We start from the raw sequence: 20,184 nt of genomic DNA on the forward strand, positions 1-20,184 counted from the left end.
TGCTTCCCTTTCATCTCCCTCGACTCTTATAACTGCCATCTGCTTTTTGTACAAATTGTAAATAGCCTTTCGCTCCCTATATTTTACCCCTGCCACCTTTAGAATTTGAAAGAGAGTATTCCAGTCAACATTGTCAAAAGCTTTCTCTAAGTCTACAAATGCTAGAAACGTAGGTTTGCCTTTCCTTAATCTTTCTTCTAAGATAAGTCGTAAGGTCAATATTGCCTCACGTGTTCCAGTATTTCTACGGAATCCAAACTGATCTTCCCCGAGGTTAGCTTCTACTAGTTTTTCCATTCGTCTGTAAAGAATTTATGTTAGTATTTTGCAGCTGTGGCTTATTAAACTGATTGTTCGGTAATTTTCACATCTGTCAACGCCTACTTTCTGTGGGATTTGAATTATTATATTCTTCTTGAAGTCTGAGGGTATTTTGCCTGTTTCATACATCTTGCTCACCAGATGGTAGAGTTTTGTCAGGACTGGCTCTCCCAAGGCCGTCAGTAGATCTAATGGAATGTTGTCTACTCCGGGGGCCTTGTTTTGACTCAGGTCTTTCAGTGCTCTGTCAAACTCTTCACGCAGTATCGTATCTCCCATTTCATCTTCATCTACATCCTCTTCCATTTCCATAATATTGTCCTCAAGTACATCGCCCTTGTATAGACCCTCTATATACTCCTTCCACCTTTCTGCTTTCCCTTCTTTGCTTAGAACTGGGTTTCCATCTGAGCTCTTGATGTTCATACAAGTGGTTCTCTTATCTCCAAAGGTCTCTTTAATTCTCCTGTAGGCAGTATCTATCTTACCCCTAGTGAGATAAGCCTCTACACCCTTACATTTGTCCTGTAGCCATCCCTGCTTAGCCATTTTGCACTTCCTGTCGATCTCATTTTTGAGATGTTTGTATTTCTTTTTCCCTGTTTCATTTACTGCATTTTTATATTTTCTCCTTTCATCAATTAAATTCAATATTTCTTCTGTTACCCAAGGATTTCTACTAGCCCTCGTCTTTTTACCTACTTGATCCTCTGCTGCCTTCACTACTTCATCCCTCAGAGCTACCCATTCTTCTTCTACTGTATTTCTTTCCCCCATTCCTGTCAATTGTTCCCTTATGCTCTCCCTGAAACTCTGTACAACCTCTGGTTTAGTCAGTTTATCCAGCTCCCATCTCCTTAAATTCCCACCTTTTTGCAGTTTCTTCAGTTTTAATCTACAGTTCATAACCAATAGATTGTGGTCAGAGTCCACATCTGCCCCTGGAAATGTCTTACAATTTAAAACCTGGTTCCTAAATCTCTGTCTTACCATTATATAATCTATCTGATACCTTTTAGTATCTCCAGGGTTCTTCCATGTATAAACCTTCTACCATGATTCTTAAACCAAGTGTTAGCTATGATTAAGTTGTGCTCTGTGCAAAATTCTACCAGGCGGCTTCCTCTTTCGTTTCTTAGCCCCAATCCATATTCACCTACTAAGTTTCCTTCTCTCCCTTTTCCTACACTCGAATTCCAGTCACCCATGACTATTAAATTTTCGTCTCCCTTCACTATCTGAATAATTTCTTTTATTTCATCATACATTTCTTCAATTTCTTCGTCATCTGCAGAGCTAGTTGGCATATAAACTTGTACTACTGTAGTAGGTTTGGGCTTCGTATCTATCATGGCCACAATAATGCGTTCACTATGCTGTTTGTAGTAGCTTACCCGCATTCCTATTTTCCTATTCATTATTAAACCTACTTCTCGCATTACCCCTATTTGTCTTTGGGTTTATAACCCTGTAGTCACCTGACCAGAAGTCTTGTTCCTCCTGCCACCGAACTTCACTAATTCCCACTATATCTAACTTTAACCTATCCATTTCCCTTTTTAAATTCTCTAACCTACCTGCCCGATTAAGGGATCTGACATTCCACGTTCCGATCCGTAGAACGCCAGTTTTCTTTCTCCTGATAACGACATCCTCGTGAGTAGTCCCCACCCGGAGATCCGAATGGGGGACTATTTTACCTCCGGAATATTTTACCCAAGAGGACGCCATCACCATTTAATCATACAGTAAAGCTGCATGCCCTCGGGAAAAATTACGGCCATAGCTTCCCCTTGCTTTCAACCGTTCGCAGTACCAGCACAGCAAGGCCGTTTTGGTTATTGTTACAAGGCCAGATCAGTCAATCATCCAGACTGTTGCCCTTGCAGCTACTGAAAAGGCTGCTGCCCCTCTTCAGGAACCACACGTTTGTCTGGCCTCTCAACAGATACCACTCTGTTGTGGTTGTACCTACGGTACGGCTATCTGTATCGCTGAGGCATGCAAGCCTCCCCACCAACGGCAAGGTCCATGGTTCATTGGGGGGGGGGGGGGGGGGGGCATCACTAGCTATCAAATCAAAAATATATATGATTCAATCCTCTATGTGGAACCCTAAGCCTGAGAAATGAGTAGCAAGTCATTTTTCCTTTTAGTTTCATGTTTACTGTTCTTTCTTGCACTGTGAGTGATTGCTGGCTACAAACTTCATAAGGGAAGAAAGTCACTATGGGAGTGTTGTCAACATGCTCAACTGTTTAAAGAGCTGTCTACAAGAGGTATGGCCAATGTATTATTCTTATTCTGTGACTGTGGAATAAATATTTTCTTTCAGGGGAGAGTTGCCCCAGAATATGATGCTGTATGACATAAGGTAGTAAAAAAACGGAAGTAAGTAATTTTTGTGAAATTTTCATCTCCAAAGTCTGTTATTACCTTTTATGCAGAAACTGCAGAGCATAAACTTTTAATAAGACCTGTGAAAAGTGACTTCCATTATTTCAAGTTCTTATCAATGTAAAAACCTGACTGTGGTCTTCGACTTTTTCCGCATCTATGAAAATTTTTTTTCCTCATAGGCTCTGTCGAGTTATATTGATTGAATGTTTGATTTATTAATACAGGCCCTTAATATTTAATTCATCTTTGCTGATGCTCTATGTTATTACGTTTCTTGACTCATTCCACATCTCAAAAGATTCTCCTTTTGAAGAACATGATGAATGTCTGGATCATTAAAAGAATTATATACTGTCTAAATTTGTGTGTTCTTTTCAGACTAATTTTCCTGTTGCCTTCTTGTCTGTCTACTGGTTTAATTTTATTTTCAAGCATTACGGAAAAGATTCATCATGATAAATAACTACTTTTAGTTTAGTGGAATTCCTTATGCAATTAAACTGCGGTTGTATGTCTTGGCTTGTTGTTGCTACTGTGTATTGTTCACAGAGCTCAAATCAGTCTTTCTTGGTGCTTATATCCATATTATTAGTCAGCTGTTTGAAGCCTTTCTTTTATTATACTTATTAATCATTGCATACTTTTATGCTTTATATTTAACATGAATGCTGGCATTGCTAATAATTTTGGGTCTTTTATTTTTGTTTCCATGAAACAGTTATTTCACATGAAATGAAACAAATGCACTATAAAATTTAGTGTAAAAAAAGTCTGTTTCCGTAATTTCAACAAAGGTTTGCCACCCTCATTTCTCTATTACATTTATTTTATTTTACGTAAAACAGGTGATATGGAGTCATAGAGTGTGTGCCCAAAATGCAATATGTCAAACTTTGTGAATCACTGATGATATTTTAAGGAAGCTAACATAACATTTAGCAGGTTTTAAAAAAAGTCATTTTGTGATGTGCAATATATTTGCTTTAACATACCAAATATTTTCCAAAGACCCACTGTGTGAATAAGTGGATCATGTAAAGTTACAGAGACTGCTTCCATGAATCAGATGCAATATAAAACAGCAACTACATAATGATACCATTCTTTTTCTCTGCTGATCAATTAATAAAGATATCATCTGCATCATCATAAAAATATTAAAAAAAATGTACATTGCATATCTTGTTCAAATTTATGAAAAATTTTGCAAATTTGGTACAATATATGGGAAAACAGTGAATTGAATAGATGATAACAACTGCTTAAGAACAACATTATACTTATTCATAAAGAGAAATACACTAAATGAGAGCAACACATGAAAAGTACCCACAAACCTATTATATGAACAGTAGTTAGAGCTTGTCAGGAAAGAATGTACAATAACAAAAATAATGAATTGCGTCAGGGCCTAAATTTAGCAGGAGAAAAAGAAGGTGTACTAGAGTTTCCATGAGTGGGAAAAAATGTCACTTCCAACCACAGATCAAAGAGACTCACAAGATACAAAGTAGAACCAGGATCTAATGATCTGTACACTTATACTGTTTCGTAGCCTTCTTGATAGCTGATGTGAAATCAAATTTTGCTTCCAAAAGAGTAGAAATTTATATAACCTTCAGTTATTTTAGATTCAAATGTTCTTCGATGGTTGAAACAGTTGCTGCATTTAGCTTGAAGAAATGGCTCACTTATTCTACATAAGCAGCATCTTTTCTTGCATTCAGAATGTGTAATAGAGCTTTTTGTTCCGATTTACAGCTTCTGCAGTGTAATGTTGAATTAATACTACTTTATGTACAATGGCTTCTGTGCTGCATTCATATGTATGAGACAATGATTATTGACTGACATTATTATTAACTGACATTAGTTAGAAGTTACTTGCTGCTGATGTAAGTGAGCTAAAAATAAAATGCTACTGTGCTGATTTCTGCAGATGCAGCCAACACTGCATAAATTCACAGATTTCCTTTAAATGTCTGCAAGTGATAATGTAGAATAATAATAATTATTATTATTATAATTATATTATGCTCTTCATCTTCAAACATTTGGCCTCTGCTACGCAGAAGGCCATGCAGTTTGAGGCGCCATGTCACGGATTGCGCGGCCCCTCCCACTGGAGGTTCAAATCCTCCTTCGTGCACGGGTATGTGTGTTGTTCTTAGCATAAGTTAGTTTAAGTAGTGTGTAAGTCTAGGGACCAATGACCTCAGCAGGGATTCACACTCATTTGAACATTAGGCCTCTCCTTCTAACTTGTTGCAATGTCATTCAGTTTGGTCTCGCAGTCTGGTCTTTGACCTACTCTGCAAAAGCCCCTAAGTTGACATTTATACATTTACATGGTACATGTGCATCACTCATCTGTTCTACATGAGATCTCCAAGTAGTATGATTTTTTTTATTTCTGAAATTGGTCCACTATGGACCACAGAGGACTTAAGACTTCTTCTCCTTCCTTATCCTCCCAGAACCTCTTCATATTTGGGCTTCTTTTTTTCTCTCCATCTTGGAAATGATCTGTTTGGGCCTCCTGTTTGATGGTTTATTTTGAAATAAAGTTATGCTGTTAACTCTGCTAGTAAACTCTCTTCTACTGTATCTGTGGCATAATTCCAACTCTGCTGCTGCCCTCTTCACCTCATCTGCCTATTAGGTGTGGCCTTTAACCCCACTATGTAGCTGAAGATCATTTTGGTCAGTCTGCTTTCATCCATAGTTTTTAGGTGTCCATATAACATCGACCTCCACTTCCTCGTTGTGTCCATGATCTTTTCAGTGTACTTGTATAATTTTTCGTTTTTCCTCTTCTTCCAAGTCCCATCAGCAGTCTTCTGTGGTGTAGTATTTTTCTAAAAATTTTCCTTTTTTGCTATTTTTGAGTTCTTGAACCTCCCCTATATTTAAATTTAAAATAAGATGCTCTGAAGCATGCAGTCCTTCAGGCTGTACTACCAAATTATAGTGTCTGATTTTGGATTTCTAGGGTAAGCCTATTTATTGTTCTTCTTCTGTTTTAGCTTGTAGGCCAAGTCTAATTTTCTGGCTCCTCCTTATCCAGTCTGTTTGACTGGATTCATTCCCCCCAGGTACACTGGCATCCAAAATTAAGCAACAAACCACTATTTCCCCATCCTGTGCCTAATTTGTTATATAATCATACAAACTGTTAATCAGATGTCTGTACAATCATGTTCTGATGACATTCCAGTCAATGGACAACCATGCTAACGATGACGTCAGGGCACCAATGAATGAAGTAGTTTTTGTCAGGTATCCCCACATCCACAATCGCTGTGTACACAGTCGCAGACGGTGCAGTATGGCACAGAGAAGATGCCTATCAGACTCTCTGCGGTGGAGGCCCATAGAAAGAAAGGAAGCAGGACAATCGCAAACTCATGTGTCCTGATGGCTTAATGTGAAGCGTTCTGTTGTTTCTCAGATGCGGCAACAGTTTATAGAGAACAAAACTGTATCCCAAAGATCAGGACAGGGCTTATCACGTGTAACTTCAGAAGAGAGGACCATTATTTGGCTGTAAGGGCACAACATTACAGCCTTAGCACTGCAAGGCAACTGACATGTGAACTCACATCATCACCTGGAACTGTTGTATTGAGGCAAAAGGTGTGTAGAAGACTATGGCAGAGTGGCTTTTAATCAGAGACCTGTTGTATGCCTACCTCTGAGGCATCTTCACAGAAGGGAATGTCTAGAGTGGTGTCATTAACATGCCACCTGGTCAGTCGAACGGTAATGTAGTTTATACAAATTAGTTCCAATTTAGTCTGGAGAGGGATTTTCAAAGAATTAGCATCTGGAGGGAACGTGGAACACGATTTCGGAATGCAAACATTGTGGAAGAGACTAATATTGAGGAGGATCCCTAATGGTGCAGGCAGGGATTATGTTTACCACTCGAACCCCTATTCAGAAAACTGTACGGGTGAATAGGGAAGGTTTAACTGCTGTCAGGTATTGTGATGAGATCTTGGAACCGGATTTGCGGTTGTTGCAAGGTGCTGTGGGCCCAGACTTTGTATTGATGGTCGATAATGTTCGACCTTATAGAGCACAGGTGGTTGATGTTTTCTTGGAAACGGAAAATATTGCATGCATAGTGTAGTCTGTTCGCTCTGCTGATTTGAATTCCACAGAGCCTGTCTGGAATGCACTTGGGAGATGGCTTGCATCAAGTCTGCATCCACCAAGACTGTGAGCAAATCTGCAGGAAGAATGGACACTATTGTCTCAACAAGAGACTGATGACATTATTCACAGCATGCCCCATCATTTATTCACAGCATGCCCCATCATTGTCAGGCCTGTATTGCTGCCAGAAGTGGTTGCACCCCATACTGAGCACATTAACCAGTTGTTGGAATGTGTGTGCAAATCCATTAAGTTGGAAAAAATGAAGAACACTTTTGTCTACATTATGTATGTTGCAGTTGTTTACATTCTGTATTCTTTACTTTGTTTATACTGTACTAGCACATCTTTATACTGTTATGTGGTAAAATAAAAGCAACCTTGTAAAATTTCCGTTTGTTGCTTTAATTTTGGACACCAGTGTACTTAAACTTCTCTGTCTTCTTAATGTTCCCATGATTTACTTCTGTGCAGCTCTCTCTTTGATGCCTGCACTCCATATATTCTGTCTTTTCATAGGAAATTTGAAGACCTGTTTTTATCTGTGATTTCATGAACACTCCCAAGCATCTTGCGAGCACCTTCCCAGTTGTTGGCTAAGGCAGCAAGGTTGTTGGCGGAAGCTAAACACTTGATTTCCTGGTTCTGTCTTTTCCTCCCAATGCATATTCCTCTTATTCCTTCCAAATTCAGAGCCTCTTCCCAGGTTTTCACTATTTTCTCCTGTACAATGTTGAAGAGGATTGGGGATAATCCATTTCCTTGTCTGACCCCTGTCTTAATTTCAAATGGATCAGAAATTTGCCCAAGGCACTCGGCTTTCGAGATGGCATCTGTTAGCATTTGTTTAATGATTTGTTTCATATTTTGTCAGTTCCAAACTCTTCCAAGGTACTAAATAGTGTTTGTCTGTCGACTGAGTCATGCTTTTTTAATGTCGACAAAGGTAACCACAGTGTTCTGGCACCATAGAGCTCTTGTTCGCAGAATGCTTTTTAGGTTGAATATCTGTTTGACAAATGATCTTCCTTTCCGGAAATGAGCGTGGTATTCTTCAGTGAGGTGATCTACCTGTTCTTCAACTCTGTTAAGCAGAGCTCTAGAGAGTATCTTATAAGTGATTATTAGAGATTGAATAAGCATTGTATTGATAAATGTGATAATGTAGCACATATCAACCAATAAAAGCATTTTAATGAGTGTGATAAAGATCAAATGTCAAAGTGTAAATAGCTTTTTCAGAGATAAAGTTTTTTGCCTAATTCACATAATATTCTATGACTCAGTAAGTATCTTGTACTGCACACTGTCTAAAATAGCCTATGTTCTTCCTCAGGGTTCAAGCTGTCTTGTTACCAAATTTTATCAAAATTAATTCAGCAGGTTAGTAATAATAATTTTCAATTAATTTCTGATGTGGCAGTTTTTCACACATCTCAGTGTTTTTTACATAATACATCCTGAACTATGCATTGTACAATGATATAATTTTGCAGGTATACTCAGTGGTGTATATTAACACTGTCTGCAAAATATATCGTGAATACAGTTAGTGGTAAAGAAGCAATAAATTCAAATGTGTCATCATTTTGTGGAGGAGTGTCAGCAAGAAAAACTTTTTTAAAGATTTAAAATAATATGCAAAGTTTGTTTCAAATCTCTACATGCTCTCAATTCTCAAAGTGGCTGCACCCCGTACTGAATGATTAAAATCTGGGTATTCATGTGTTGTGGCTTACAGTTCTTTTTCACCACACCACCACCACAACCACCACCACACTTTTGACAGGAAGGTGGTTCTTACCCCTACAAGAATTCTTTCCAGCCAGTGTACCATGGCTGGTTGAAATCAATCCAGCCATTTTGGAGGAGATATGGAATATGCAGACATACAAACCCACATTTTTATAACGTGTATGGATACCTCTTTTTCTGTGATCCAATTCTGATGAGGTAAAGCTTATACAGCACCAAAAGTTATACTTAAGTCCCCTGTGTAAACCACATGAAAATTTGTCTACAGATTTATTATTAGTATAGTTATTATCATTTTTATGTAATCTAGAGGTTAGAATAGAGAACCCAAATTTGCAAATGTTACACATGTTTTATGAAGTTAACATTTTCTTTTTTCTCTTCTTTAATGGCTTATTTTTATTTTTTTATGTCACAGTTGTAACTTCTCTGTCTTGCTTGAGAAAATATTGGGATTCATTTAACACTGTATGTACTCTCGTACTAATAAGTGTTACTTACCTGTGGCTCATATAGAGGGGGCAGCCAGCACACATGCAGCACAATATAAGAATAATGATGACAATCAGGAGGAGTATTGTCATTATAATTAAGATCCAGAAGAGTGAGTTACTTTCAGCTTTAGCTTCTTTCTGAAGAAGAGATACAGAACATTAAAATAAGTTGTATAAACTAGTTCAGGGATTACTTCATGTGACAAAGAATATAATAAAAATAATAAGAAATATTCAGAATAGCTATACTTCCAAAGGTGAAATTCTATGTATCGTTAATTGACACACACAGAGAAGCACAAAAAACTATTCTAGCGTTCAGAACTGTTAGTTCCTTTCTCAGAGAAAGAAAAGGCGTAGGTTGTGGATGGTTAGAAAGGAGGGGCAAGTCTCTCAGCCCCCAGATGAAAGCGATCTAACAATTGTGAAGACATGGTCAAAGATGGTACACTGGTAACTGCTATGCCAGATTCAATATAAAGATGACCGAGTAAGAAGTAAAAATGGAATAATAGGTAGGGAAATGAGAAGTAAAATTGACACTGTGATTAAGAACTTGGAGAAAACTGGTAAAGAACATGAGGTAAAAACCAAAAAGAGAGAGAAAACAAAGACTAAAGATGTAATAGAATAATAGCACAGGAGGGTGTCAAGATACGTAGGTATGTTAGACAGTAAGTTTCCATCTCTGGAGTTCAAGGAAACTAGCACCAGGTGTGAGGACCCAAATAGTCTGAGAGTTCTAACAAGCTCTCGGATATTGTCAGTCATGGTGTATAGCATGGTCGCATCAGCAACTCGGTATTGACATTCCCATGGTGGACAGTTCTGTGTCCATTCACATAATCAGCCTGTTCTGTGGTGGTCATTATTATACAAAATACCATGCAGTGAACATGTGTTAGTTGGTGAATGATATGCATGGTTTCACATTTTGCTCTGATTTTTATTTATTATGATTTAGTAGTTGTGGGGCTGGAGTAAGTGATAGTGTGTGGATACATGGGCAAGATTTACACTAAGAATGATTGTAGATATAAGGACAATGGTCTTGAAATGTCATCTTGTTCAATGAGAATGTTAGGGCAGTTAGGAGGGTAACAGAAGGGGAGTAGATCAGGGTAATGATTTCATTTCTGGGCTGGAGAAAGTCATAGCATTGGTGGAATAATGTATTGAGACTTTAAAGGCCTGAAAGGTTCTGGGAAAAAGGTAGGTGCTTCTGAGTTTTTTGGAATTGAGAGCTTTTTTTTGGGGGGGGGGGGGGGGCAACCAGAGAACACTGTGCAGAAGGTCTGTTTGTGAATGAGATCCTTGGAATTGTTGAGGGAGAGGAAAGCCTAGAAGAATTTGTTAGTATAGATGTTGAGAGATTTGGTGGTGATGCAATTACGTTTGCCACAGATGCTGAAATTGTGGGGAAGGAAGCTTTTAAGAGCTGACAGCTGTCAAAGTGAAGGTATTTCTGCATACTGGTTAGTTTTATATGGACTGAGGTCTGGATGCGTTCCTCAGTGGGATGAAGGTTAATGTCAAGGAAGGTGGCTTTGAGTTTCAATTAGTACCAGGTGACTATGAGTTGCAACTGGGAGTTCAGTTACTGCAGGAAGTATAGGAGTTCTTTACCAAAGAGCCCAGACATTGAAGATGCTATTAGTAACTCTGTATAAAACCAGGGTACTCAGCTTATGAGTCTTGAAGAATATGTAACTTTGAGATGAGGACAACCACCGCCAAAATATTGCATGTTGAATAAAAAATCTTCCATTTTTTATTGAAAGATCATAACTGGCTTTTTATTCTTAAAATGCATTATCAGGTGATCTCTACATAGGAGGAACAACATATTTACTCTTCAGAATAATCAGTTGTTAAAGGTAAGTGATCACAATCACATAAGCATCTAAAATAGTATAGTTACATTATCTTTAAAATCACTGTACTGTACATGAAAGACAGTTATAGACAAGTTCCACAGTTCATTGTGAAAGCAACTAAAATAAATAACTTGCTGTAAAATGGAGGTCCAAGTTAAAATGATTGGGCCCTATAAAATAAAGGTATGTCTCAGTGACCATGAAAAACAGAAGAAATCAGAAAGTCATAAATGCCACAAGAACATCCAGAGAAACAAAGTCAAATAAGTGTAGCCTAACTTCAGTTAGGAGCTAGAAAGAAAGAAGCAAAGCTGAACACATACCTTATTCACAGACAGCCTCAGACTGACCAAAACTGACAGAACCATGCAAGAAATGGCGCATGCACAGAGTCAGAAAAGGGCTGAGTCATGTTTATTGATGAGAAGGATGAAAAGTGGTGGTACAATGCTACTAAACTAATCCTCCAACAAGCAAGTGATTGAATATACTGACATATAAATTCAATGCGTAAAGAATTTGTTTCTAGGAACCAATAATCTACTTATTCAAACATTCAAAATTAGACAAATAGTTCATGTAGTATACATCCATCTTTGCATTGAGTGTTTCATCTGGGGATTTATTCATTGAGCAATAAATTTCCAATTCTTCTTGCCCTCACTTTCTTGATACGGTGTCTGAAGATTGGAGGGGAGATCTATAATTGAATGCCCTGTTTCCTAAAGGTGGATACTTAAGGCTGATTTGGAGCCTGGGCTGTCAATGCGCTCCTTAAAGCATATCTCTAAATTTTTTATTGGTTGACTGAAACACCTTCAACTACACCCATCACATGTAGTACAATATACTCACGAGATTTATAACTTTCATATCTCGACTTTTCCGGTGTCTGAACCTCTGGCCATTATTCTAGGGGTGAAGTAGGTTGGAACTATGTTTTTGGAACTCAGATATTTGCCAATCCTTCTGAAAATGTTACCTTAGTAAGGTACTCTACAATCAACTAAATTGTTGTGGGACTTATAGTGCATTGGGGTGAGAGTACTGGAACCATTAAGTGATCCTCGGGCCACAGGTGGATTACAGTTCTCATTCTTGGTCTTTAAAACACTCCTATTAATGTCACTGACAAAGTATCCCCTCTATTCATTGGAATGGGCTATGAACTGAATTATCCTGAACTCACGCATGTAGGCTTCTTGAGACAATAGGATGTTGTGCTGCCATCTTTTATTCAGTTGGATGGTTTTAAGAATTATGAATTATTAGGTCAGAAGTCGTGTAGATTTTCTATAAATATCATAACTAATTGTGTTGTCTCAAGTGTAATAGGCAAATCTAAGAAAGGTAGGGTTCCATTAATGAAGTGTTCCACAGTAAACTGGATGTTATTATTCAAGCTGTTTATGTTTAGCTCAAGGAAAAAGCTATTACAATCTTGGGATGTCAATAAGATAATATTGTCTACATATTGGGACCATAAAATGATCTTGTTGGAGTATATAGTTAGATCCTCCATGACACGGTGCTCAAAATCTGTCATAAATGTTTGCCAAACAATAAGAAAACATAGCTGATCCCTATCTTTGTACATGTAGGTATATCATCTCCAAATTTAAAATAATTGAAACTTAACACCAACTTCAACTGGCTGTAAAACACCAACCATCTCTGTCAGGGGTCTTTTAGTATGTCTTCAAAGGTTCTCATTAATTATATCCTGTACCTGATCCTTAGGAATACTTGTATATATGCTTTTCACATCAAGAGAAAAAATGGGTGTCCATAAATTTAGACAACATAGTCTACAGAGAACAATGACCTGATGCTATATTTAAACTAAAATTAACAGTTAAGATCAAAATAATATTTGTTTATTTACCAGTTTTGGCTTATGTAAAAGCCATATTCAGAATTTTTGGCCCCTATGGCTGGTGGCTACTTGGTTGTCTTGTGATACGTACAATCGTGGTATCACGAGACAACCGAGGAGCCGGCAGCACCAGCCATAGGAAGCTGAAACCAGTAAATAAACAAACATATTGTGATCTTGACCGTTCATTTTGACTTAAAAATGGGTGTTTAGGAGGAATGGTTAAGTTAGAAAGCTTATTGACAATTTCCTCTCTGTCAGATACACTGTGCTTGACTGGATGGTTAAAATTTTTAACCAGGTAAATGGCTAAAAGCTTCTCAATGCATTATCTTGGTCTATTTTTTGTATTTACAGTCAGAAGCTTGGGCATAATGTTCTTATGTGTATTTACCACCCTCAAAGCATAGGAGCTGATTGGTTCATTGATACCAGTGTTCTCTTGGCATGTAAATTAGGAAATACTTTTGTGATTGAGAACTTTCTTAATATTTGCCAAATATTTGTTTATTAAATCAAATCTGCTTTTAACTTGAAGAATTTTTCTTTCAAGTGACTCATGAAAAGACTGTCATAGATCAGGGCCATCCCATTTGCCATAGTAGGCCCCCTGATTTGTTTGTATTCCTATCCCTCAAATAAAGGAGGTTTTTGGGGAGACTTGCTGGTTGGGATTGGGAGAGGTGTGTTTTGGCACTGAGAGGACATGTGCATGTTGAATGTTTGTGTATAGTGAGGTCACATTGATAGTGATAAGGAGGGTTTCGTGCGAGAGACAGATGGAAATGAATTAGACATTCCAGGAAATGAATAGACCTTTTACATTGAATGGGACACTGTGTGATGGGCTGGAGATGTTGGTCTACCAGTGCCAAGATACATTCAGGTAGAGTTTGTAGATAGCTCCAATGGGATGGCCAGGATGGTTGTTTTTGTGTATTTCAGGAATTAGGTGGAAGGTGGAGATACTAGGGTCAGGAGGGGTAAGGAGTTCTGTGCAAGCAGTTGGTAAGTCCTTCTGAGTGGCATAGGGTTTTAAGGATTTTCTTTAGCTTAGTGTGGATGGAAGAAATGGGATCATTAGGTATAATTGTGTATGTCGAGCTGTTTAAGAGCTGACAAAAACCATACATCATGTACTCCTCACTGTCAAGTAACACAGTAGTGCAACTTTTATCTGCTAGGACAGATTGTGCAGTCCGCCTCCAGGTCATTGATACAGTGGATCTCAGTTTGAGTAAGATTTGGATGTTAGTGATATTTTTAGGCATGATGCTGCAAATGAGGAATTGCTGGAGTGGCATAAGAGAATGGTTTTGGGAAAGAGGGAAAGGATCCCTTTGGGACCACAGCCCCTCTAGGAATTCCTCACTTTCACCATCACCTTCTAGAGTTGTTCTTTAATGAAGGTCATACATTAATTTAAACTACCGAAGCATTTCATCACTGCTGCACCTTGAAAGTCATGTGTATTTCAACTTGTTCCACACCCCTAAAAGTTCAATCTAATTTATGATATACTAGATAAGTGTATGTGTAGGTGAAAAGGGGGGACAGTTGGGCCAGCAGATCAATTACATAAGTGTGATTTTGCTCAAGCAGAGGGAATGTTAGCATCAGATTTGACATTCTGCAAAGATTGAATACCAGCAATACGATGTAATTATGAACATTGTGTTGAGAAACTAGTCTTGAAGAGTAAAATGCATTTGTGGAGGGTAAAACAACTGGGAGAGAAGATGTGTCATTGTGTCTCTACAGTCTACACTGGTAAAGTTAAGGAGCAGAAATGCAAAACAGTGGAATTCAAAAGAACTGAACTGAAAAATCTATCTGTAGAGTCCCAAGTAGAACTGGCAGTAGATGGCAAAACTAGATTGACATTTATAAAACAGAAAAAGTTCATATCTCTCATGTTAAGCTATAGAGATTTCTCTCTAGTAAGGTATGAAGGACCTTGCAGCGGATCTTTGTGTTCTTTCAGTCACTGACTTATATTGTAACAACATTTAGTGTTGTTGTTGCTGACACTCTTGGTTCAGTGCCTTTGTTTATGCTTTTTATTCTCTTTTGCAAACAGTCTGTATGTGCTCCTCTTTTTCTATTGCTGTTTTGGTACTTCAAAAGACATTGCAACCAAATAGTTATCTGTGTCATAGACACCTTATTCCTCTTTTTAAAAGGTCACATAACTAAAAATGAAGTTCTTACTTTAAAAACAACTGCTGCCTTTCAAACACACTAATCATTTACTATAATGTAAATGGATAAATAAAAAAACCTACTCACCAAGTGGCGACAAGGGAACACACACACACAAAAGGATTTAACTTATACAAGCTTTTGGAGCCAGTGGCTCCTTTTCTGGCAGAAGAGTTGAAGTAGAAGGAAGAGAGGTGAAGGAAAAGGACTAGAGAGGTTTAGGGAAAGGGATACAGATCATAAAAGTCACCCAGAACCTAGGGTCAGGGGAGACTTACCAGACAGGATGAAAAGGAAAGACTGATTGTTGGGGACTGCACCGGACAAGGTTTGAATACGTCAGAGCTTAAAGGTGGAAGACAGGGTAATATGCAAGAGAGAGATTAACTACTAAAACACTGTGCATGAGTCAATAAGAGTGAAAAGTTAAGTGCATTATTTGTAACAGAGGTGGGAGGGTGGTGGCGAAAATTAGACAAGTCAGATAATGAAAGATGTAGAAAACTAAAATGGAGTGAAGAAATGAGTAGTTACTGTGAATAAATGCTGAGATGGAAGGAATTTTTGTAAATTAAGGCCAGGTGGGTGGCAAGAACCAAGGAGATGTTGTGGAGTTCTGAGAAACTGGTGTATGGGGGAAGAATCCAGATGGCACAGGTGGTGAAACAGGCACCAAGGTCATGACTGTCATGTTGTACAGCATGCTCTGCAACAGGATATTGCCTGTTGCCTGTGTACACCCTCTGCCTATGCCCATTCATCCTGTCTGATAACTGGGTGTTAGTCATGCCGAAGTCTGAACAGTGTTTACATAACAGCCATTGCCAGTTCCAAGCCCAGGGTGATGGGGAAGGAGAAGGGAGAGGAGTAACAACCTTGTAAAAAAACCTTGGTCCATCTGGCTCCAGATGGTAGCACCCAGTTAGGGCCCCAACGTAAGGTTACATGCGAAGCCCGGCCAACGATCTTGAAGGCAGAAGAGGGACGTCACTTCCCAATGGCAGGGAGAGTGGAAGAGCCACTGAAACATATCAAGTACTGGCTGTACTCTGTGTTAGGGGCAGCTACCAAAGGCATTTGTGTCCCCACATCACGGGTGGCCTGAACTCATCTTCTGGCGCTAACAACTTCAGTCGTTTTTAGCTCATGGAATTGATCACACTATTGAATTGAGATTACCGCAGGGGGACAATCCCCCACTGACCAAGGTCAATGCAAGCAGGCATTTGGGTTCTGGGGGACCTGCCAGAAAGTGCGTAAGGGAAGAGTCATAGCTCCCAAGAACCTCAAAGAAGATTAAAACTAAAAAGACTTTCAGAATTGGAACCATAAATGTACAGACAATGATTAAGACTGGTAAACTTAAACAGGTAGTAGATGACAGATGAGATGAAAGAGAAAAGCACTGGAATACTAGCGATGCAAGAAACAAGATACACTGACGAAGATACGGTGGAGTCAGAAGGCTTCATAATACTGAAAGGGAAACCAGGAGTTATAGTGGGAAAGGAAAGACATGCACCTAGATGCTTTGGTACGGGGTTCATAGTAGACAAGAGATACAAGGATGGCATAACTGAAATGAAGAGCAGTTCAGAAAGGATATCAACACTGACATTTCAAGCAGTGAACAAAAAGTATGCAATAGTAAATGGACATGCACCTACAAATGACAAGAACTGAAAAGACAAGAAAGTTGCAGACAGTTTCTGGGAGGAGCTAGATGATACACTGAAAAACATGCCATATAGACATGTAAAGATACTCGTAGGAGATTATAAGAGAGAAGCAACATAAAGGAGTAGTGGGCGAGTACCCTGCACACCAGCAGACAAACAAAAATGGAGAAAGACTGTGTCGAGAACATAAAATGAGACTAATCATGCCACACTTTAGGGCCAAACCGAGTAAAAAAAACATGGGCAAACCCATGCACCTGTCTTGTGGAATTCCAGATTGACCACGTAGCAATCAGCTGGACAAACACTAAAGAGATCATGAACACAAAGGTTAGGAAGAACACAAGAATAGAATCGGATCATTATCTTACAGAAGTTAAGTGCCTTTGGATTCCAAACAGGGACAGACTTCCACAGATGAATAGAAGAATTGGAAACATGAAGATAGACAGAGACAAATTAAGACACAATCGATCCAGATATGAGGAAGAAATTGAGTCATTCAATGAATGGGACGACATGAAGCGAAATATGGCGAAACAGGCTGAACTATGGGGAAAGGAAGAAAAGAAATGGAAGCACTGGTGGTGGAACAAGGAATGTAAGGAAGCAGTAGAGACTCGCAGGAAAGCCTGGAGAGACTTGGGCAGCAAGAAGGACCCGGAAAAATGGGAAGTTTTCTTAGGAGCAAGAAAGGAAGCTGACCAACTAATAAGATGGACCAGAAGACAGAAGAAGCAGCAACTAGATGAGACTGAGACCAACTTCAGGAAAAACAACAGCAGACACCTTTTCAGGAAATTCAAAAAGAGCCTGATTGGATACAAGGCTAGAGAACTGTTTATAAGAGATAAGAAAGGGGAGCTGGCTGTTAGTGCGAAGGAGAACTGTAGAATTTTTGCAGAGTACTTTCACGACCTGCTGAACTGTGAACCACTTGAAGATGAGCTGGAATTGGGGTCTGACACAGAAGAGAACTAAGCCCTCCAACCAGGGATGAAGTCGCACATGCCATAAGCAATCTAAAGAATAATAAGGCAATTGGAGAAGATGGTGTAGCAGCCGATGTGATAAAGTGGGGAGGCAACAAAGCAATAGACAACATGACCAACATAATCCACCAGACTTGGAGAACAAAGAAGTTGCCAGAAGGATGGAAGGGACAAGAGAGATGCAAACAACTACAGAGGAATATCGCTACTAGAGGTCAGATACAAGGTGCTGTCGAAACTCTTGCTCAAGAGAGTAGAAGAACAGGTAGAAAGTACAGTTGGCGACTACCAACCAGGATTCAGGAAGGAAAGAGGATGTATAGAACAGATATTTATCCTGAAGCAACTGATAGAACATAGGGCCTTAAAAAACAAAAAGACAGTAATAACCTTCGTGGACTTCACAAAGTCATATGACTCCATCAACTGACAGACTCTTGTTAGGATCCTGAAGAACAGAGGACTAGATGGAACTACACAAGAACTCATAAAAGAAATTCTGACAGACACAAAAGCAAGGGTGAGATACAGAGCAGCACTGTCAGAAGAATTTGAGATCAAGAATGGTGTTAAACAGGGAGATGGATTGTCACCATTGTTGTTCAATATAGCACTGGACGAAGTGATCGGGCAGTGGAGAGCAATAAATGAGGAAATGGGCATACCAAAGACCCATGTGGGGGACAAAAAAGACAACAAGGCTCAAGTGGACTGCCTAGCCTTTGCAGATGACATAGCAATAGTAAGTGAGATGGAAGAAGACGCGAAGACACAACTCGACAACTTAAGTAAGGTGGCCAGAAAGGTGGGACAGAGGATCACCTATAACAAGACAAAGACATTAAGTACCACTGCAGTCTGGGAAACACCGGAATACACTGTGCAAATGGTGGACAAATTTAAATATCTGGGAGAATTTATAACAGGAAGGAACAGGAGCAAGGAGGGAATAACAGAGAGGATAAAGAAGATGAGGTCAGCGTTCTGTATGATGAGAGAGATATACAATAAAAAGAATATATCCACAGAGGCAAAGATGAGCCACTACAAGGCAACGGTGAAGAATGCAGTATAATATGCTGCTGAGACAATGACACTAGGAAGAAATGGGGCAGAACAACTAGAGAAAGAAGAGAGAAAAATACTAAGAAAAGTACTAGGTCCCAAAAGAGGTGGAGAGAGATGGATGCGAAGATCTAGGGAAGAACTGTACCGGAACATGAGAACAATATCCGGGGAAATCAGACTCAAAAGGGCAAGGTTTGCTGGACTTGTAATTAGGATGAGTATGGACAGAATGACGAAGAGAGTGTGGGAAACAACAGGGAGGACAAGGGGAAAGACAGGAACCAAGTGGGTTGTTGAACTTCGGAAGGATTGGTTGGAATTTGGGATCAAGGTCAAAGGAAATGAAAACTGGAGGAACAAATATACACCAACCAATATGCCGGAGATCAATGACAGAGAAGAATACAGGAAAAGGTTAGAGTGTCACCAGTGGAGCCAACAGGAGAAAAGGACACTGAAGATCTCGGAAGAAGAGTGGGAGAGAAGAATAGAAAGAATGAAGAGGTTCTGGGAGAAGAAGAGGAAAATGCAGTCCACGATGGGGCTACCTGGGGTCCTACAGAGGCTGTAACACAAGAAGAAGAAGACGAAGAAGAAGAAGAAGAAGAAGAAGAAGATAACAGCTTGTATATAATGTGTGAATTTCACAGGTGACTCTCCCTCTGACAGTAATGTTTTGCCAGTTACAGGGCTCGAATTGGTGGTGGTAGGAGAGTGTATAGGGCAAGTGTTGCAGCAGGGACAGTCATAGGGGTAGGGAGATGGGTGCAGAAAGAGAATATGATCTGACAAGAATATTGCAGAGATTGGGGTGGCGATTAATAGCTATTCTAGGTGTGGTGGGCAAGATCTTAGACAGAATGAATCTCATTTCAGGACATGATTTTAGGAAGTCATGGTCTTGTCGAAGTAGCTGATTGATACATTCAAGACCAGGATAATACTGGGTGACAAGTGGTGTGCTCAGAAGTTGTTTTTTGGAGGAGTCAGCAGTACCAGGATTGGATGTGAGGCCCAGGAAATCTGCTTTTGAACTTGGCTGTTGGGATAATTACATCCAGTGAAGGCAGAAGTGAGAGTGGTGGTGTATTACAGTAAAGAGTCTGCATCCCAACAAATACTTTTGCCTCAAATGCCAAGGCTGTATGGCTGCTGTGAACATTTGACATGGAAAGATGGCAACTGTCAAAATGTAAGCACTGTTGTTTGTTAGTAGGTGTGATGTGGGTGGAAGTGTGTAGCTGGCCTTCAATGAGGATGAGATCAACACTAAGGAAAGTGCCATGGAGTCTGGAATAGGACCATGTGAAATTTAATTGGGAGAAGGTATTTAAATATTCCAGGAACTTTCACAGGACA

General features: G+C 39.3%; 1 protein-coding gene across 1 annotated transcript in view; it reads right to left on the minus strand.

The window, feature by feature from the left end:
• LOC124596241 (cadherin-86C-like) overlaps nucleotides 1-20,184 on the minus strand; it is a 299,468-nt gene that overhangs the window by 26,837 nt on the left and 252,447 nt on the right. The window contains exon 18 of the mRNA XM_047135308.1: nucleotides 9,139-9,269. Coding sequence (XP_046991264.1) covers nucleotides 9,139-9,269 — 131 coding nt within the window. The remainder of the gene's footprint in view (nucleotides 1-9,138; nucleotides 9,270-20,184) is intronic.

The sequence above is a fragment of the Schistocerca americana genome, chromosome 1 (assembly GCF_021461395.2).
Source record: "Schistocerca americana isolate TAMUIC-IGC-003095 chromosome 1, iqSchAmer2.1, whole genome shotgun sequence".
NCBI classification, from domain to species: domain Eukaryota; kingdom Metazoa; phylum Arthropoda; class Insecta; order Orthoptera; family Acrididae; genus Schistocerca; species Schistocerca americana.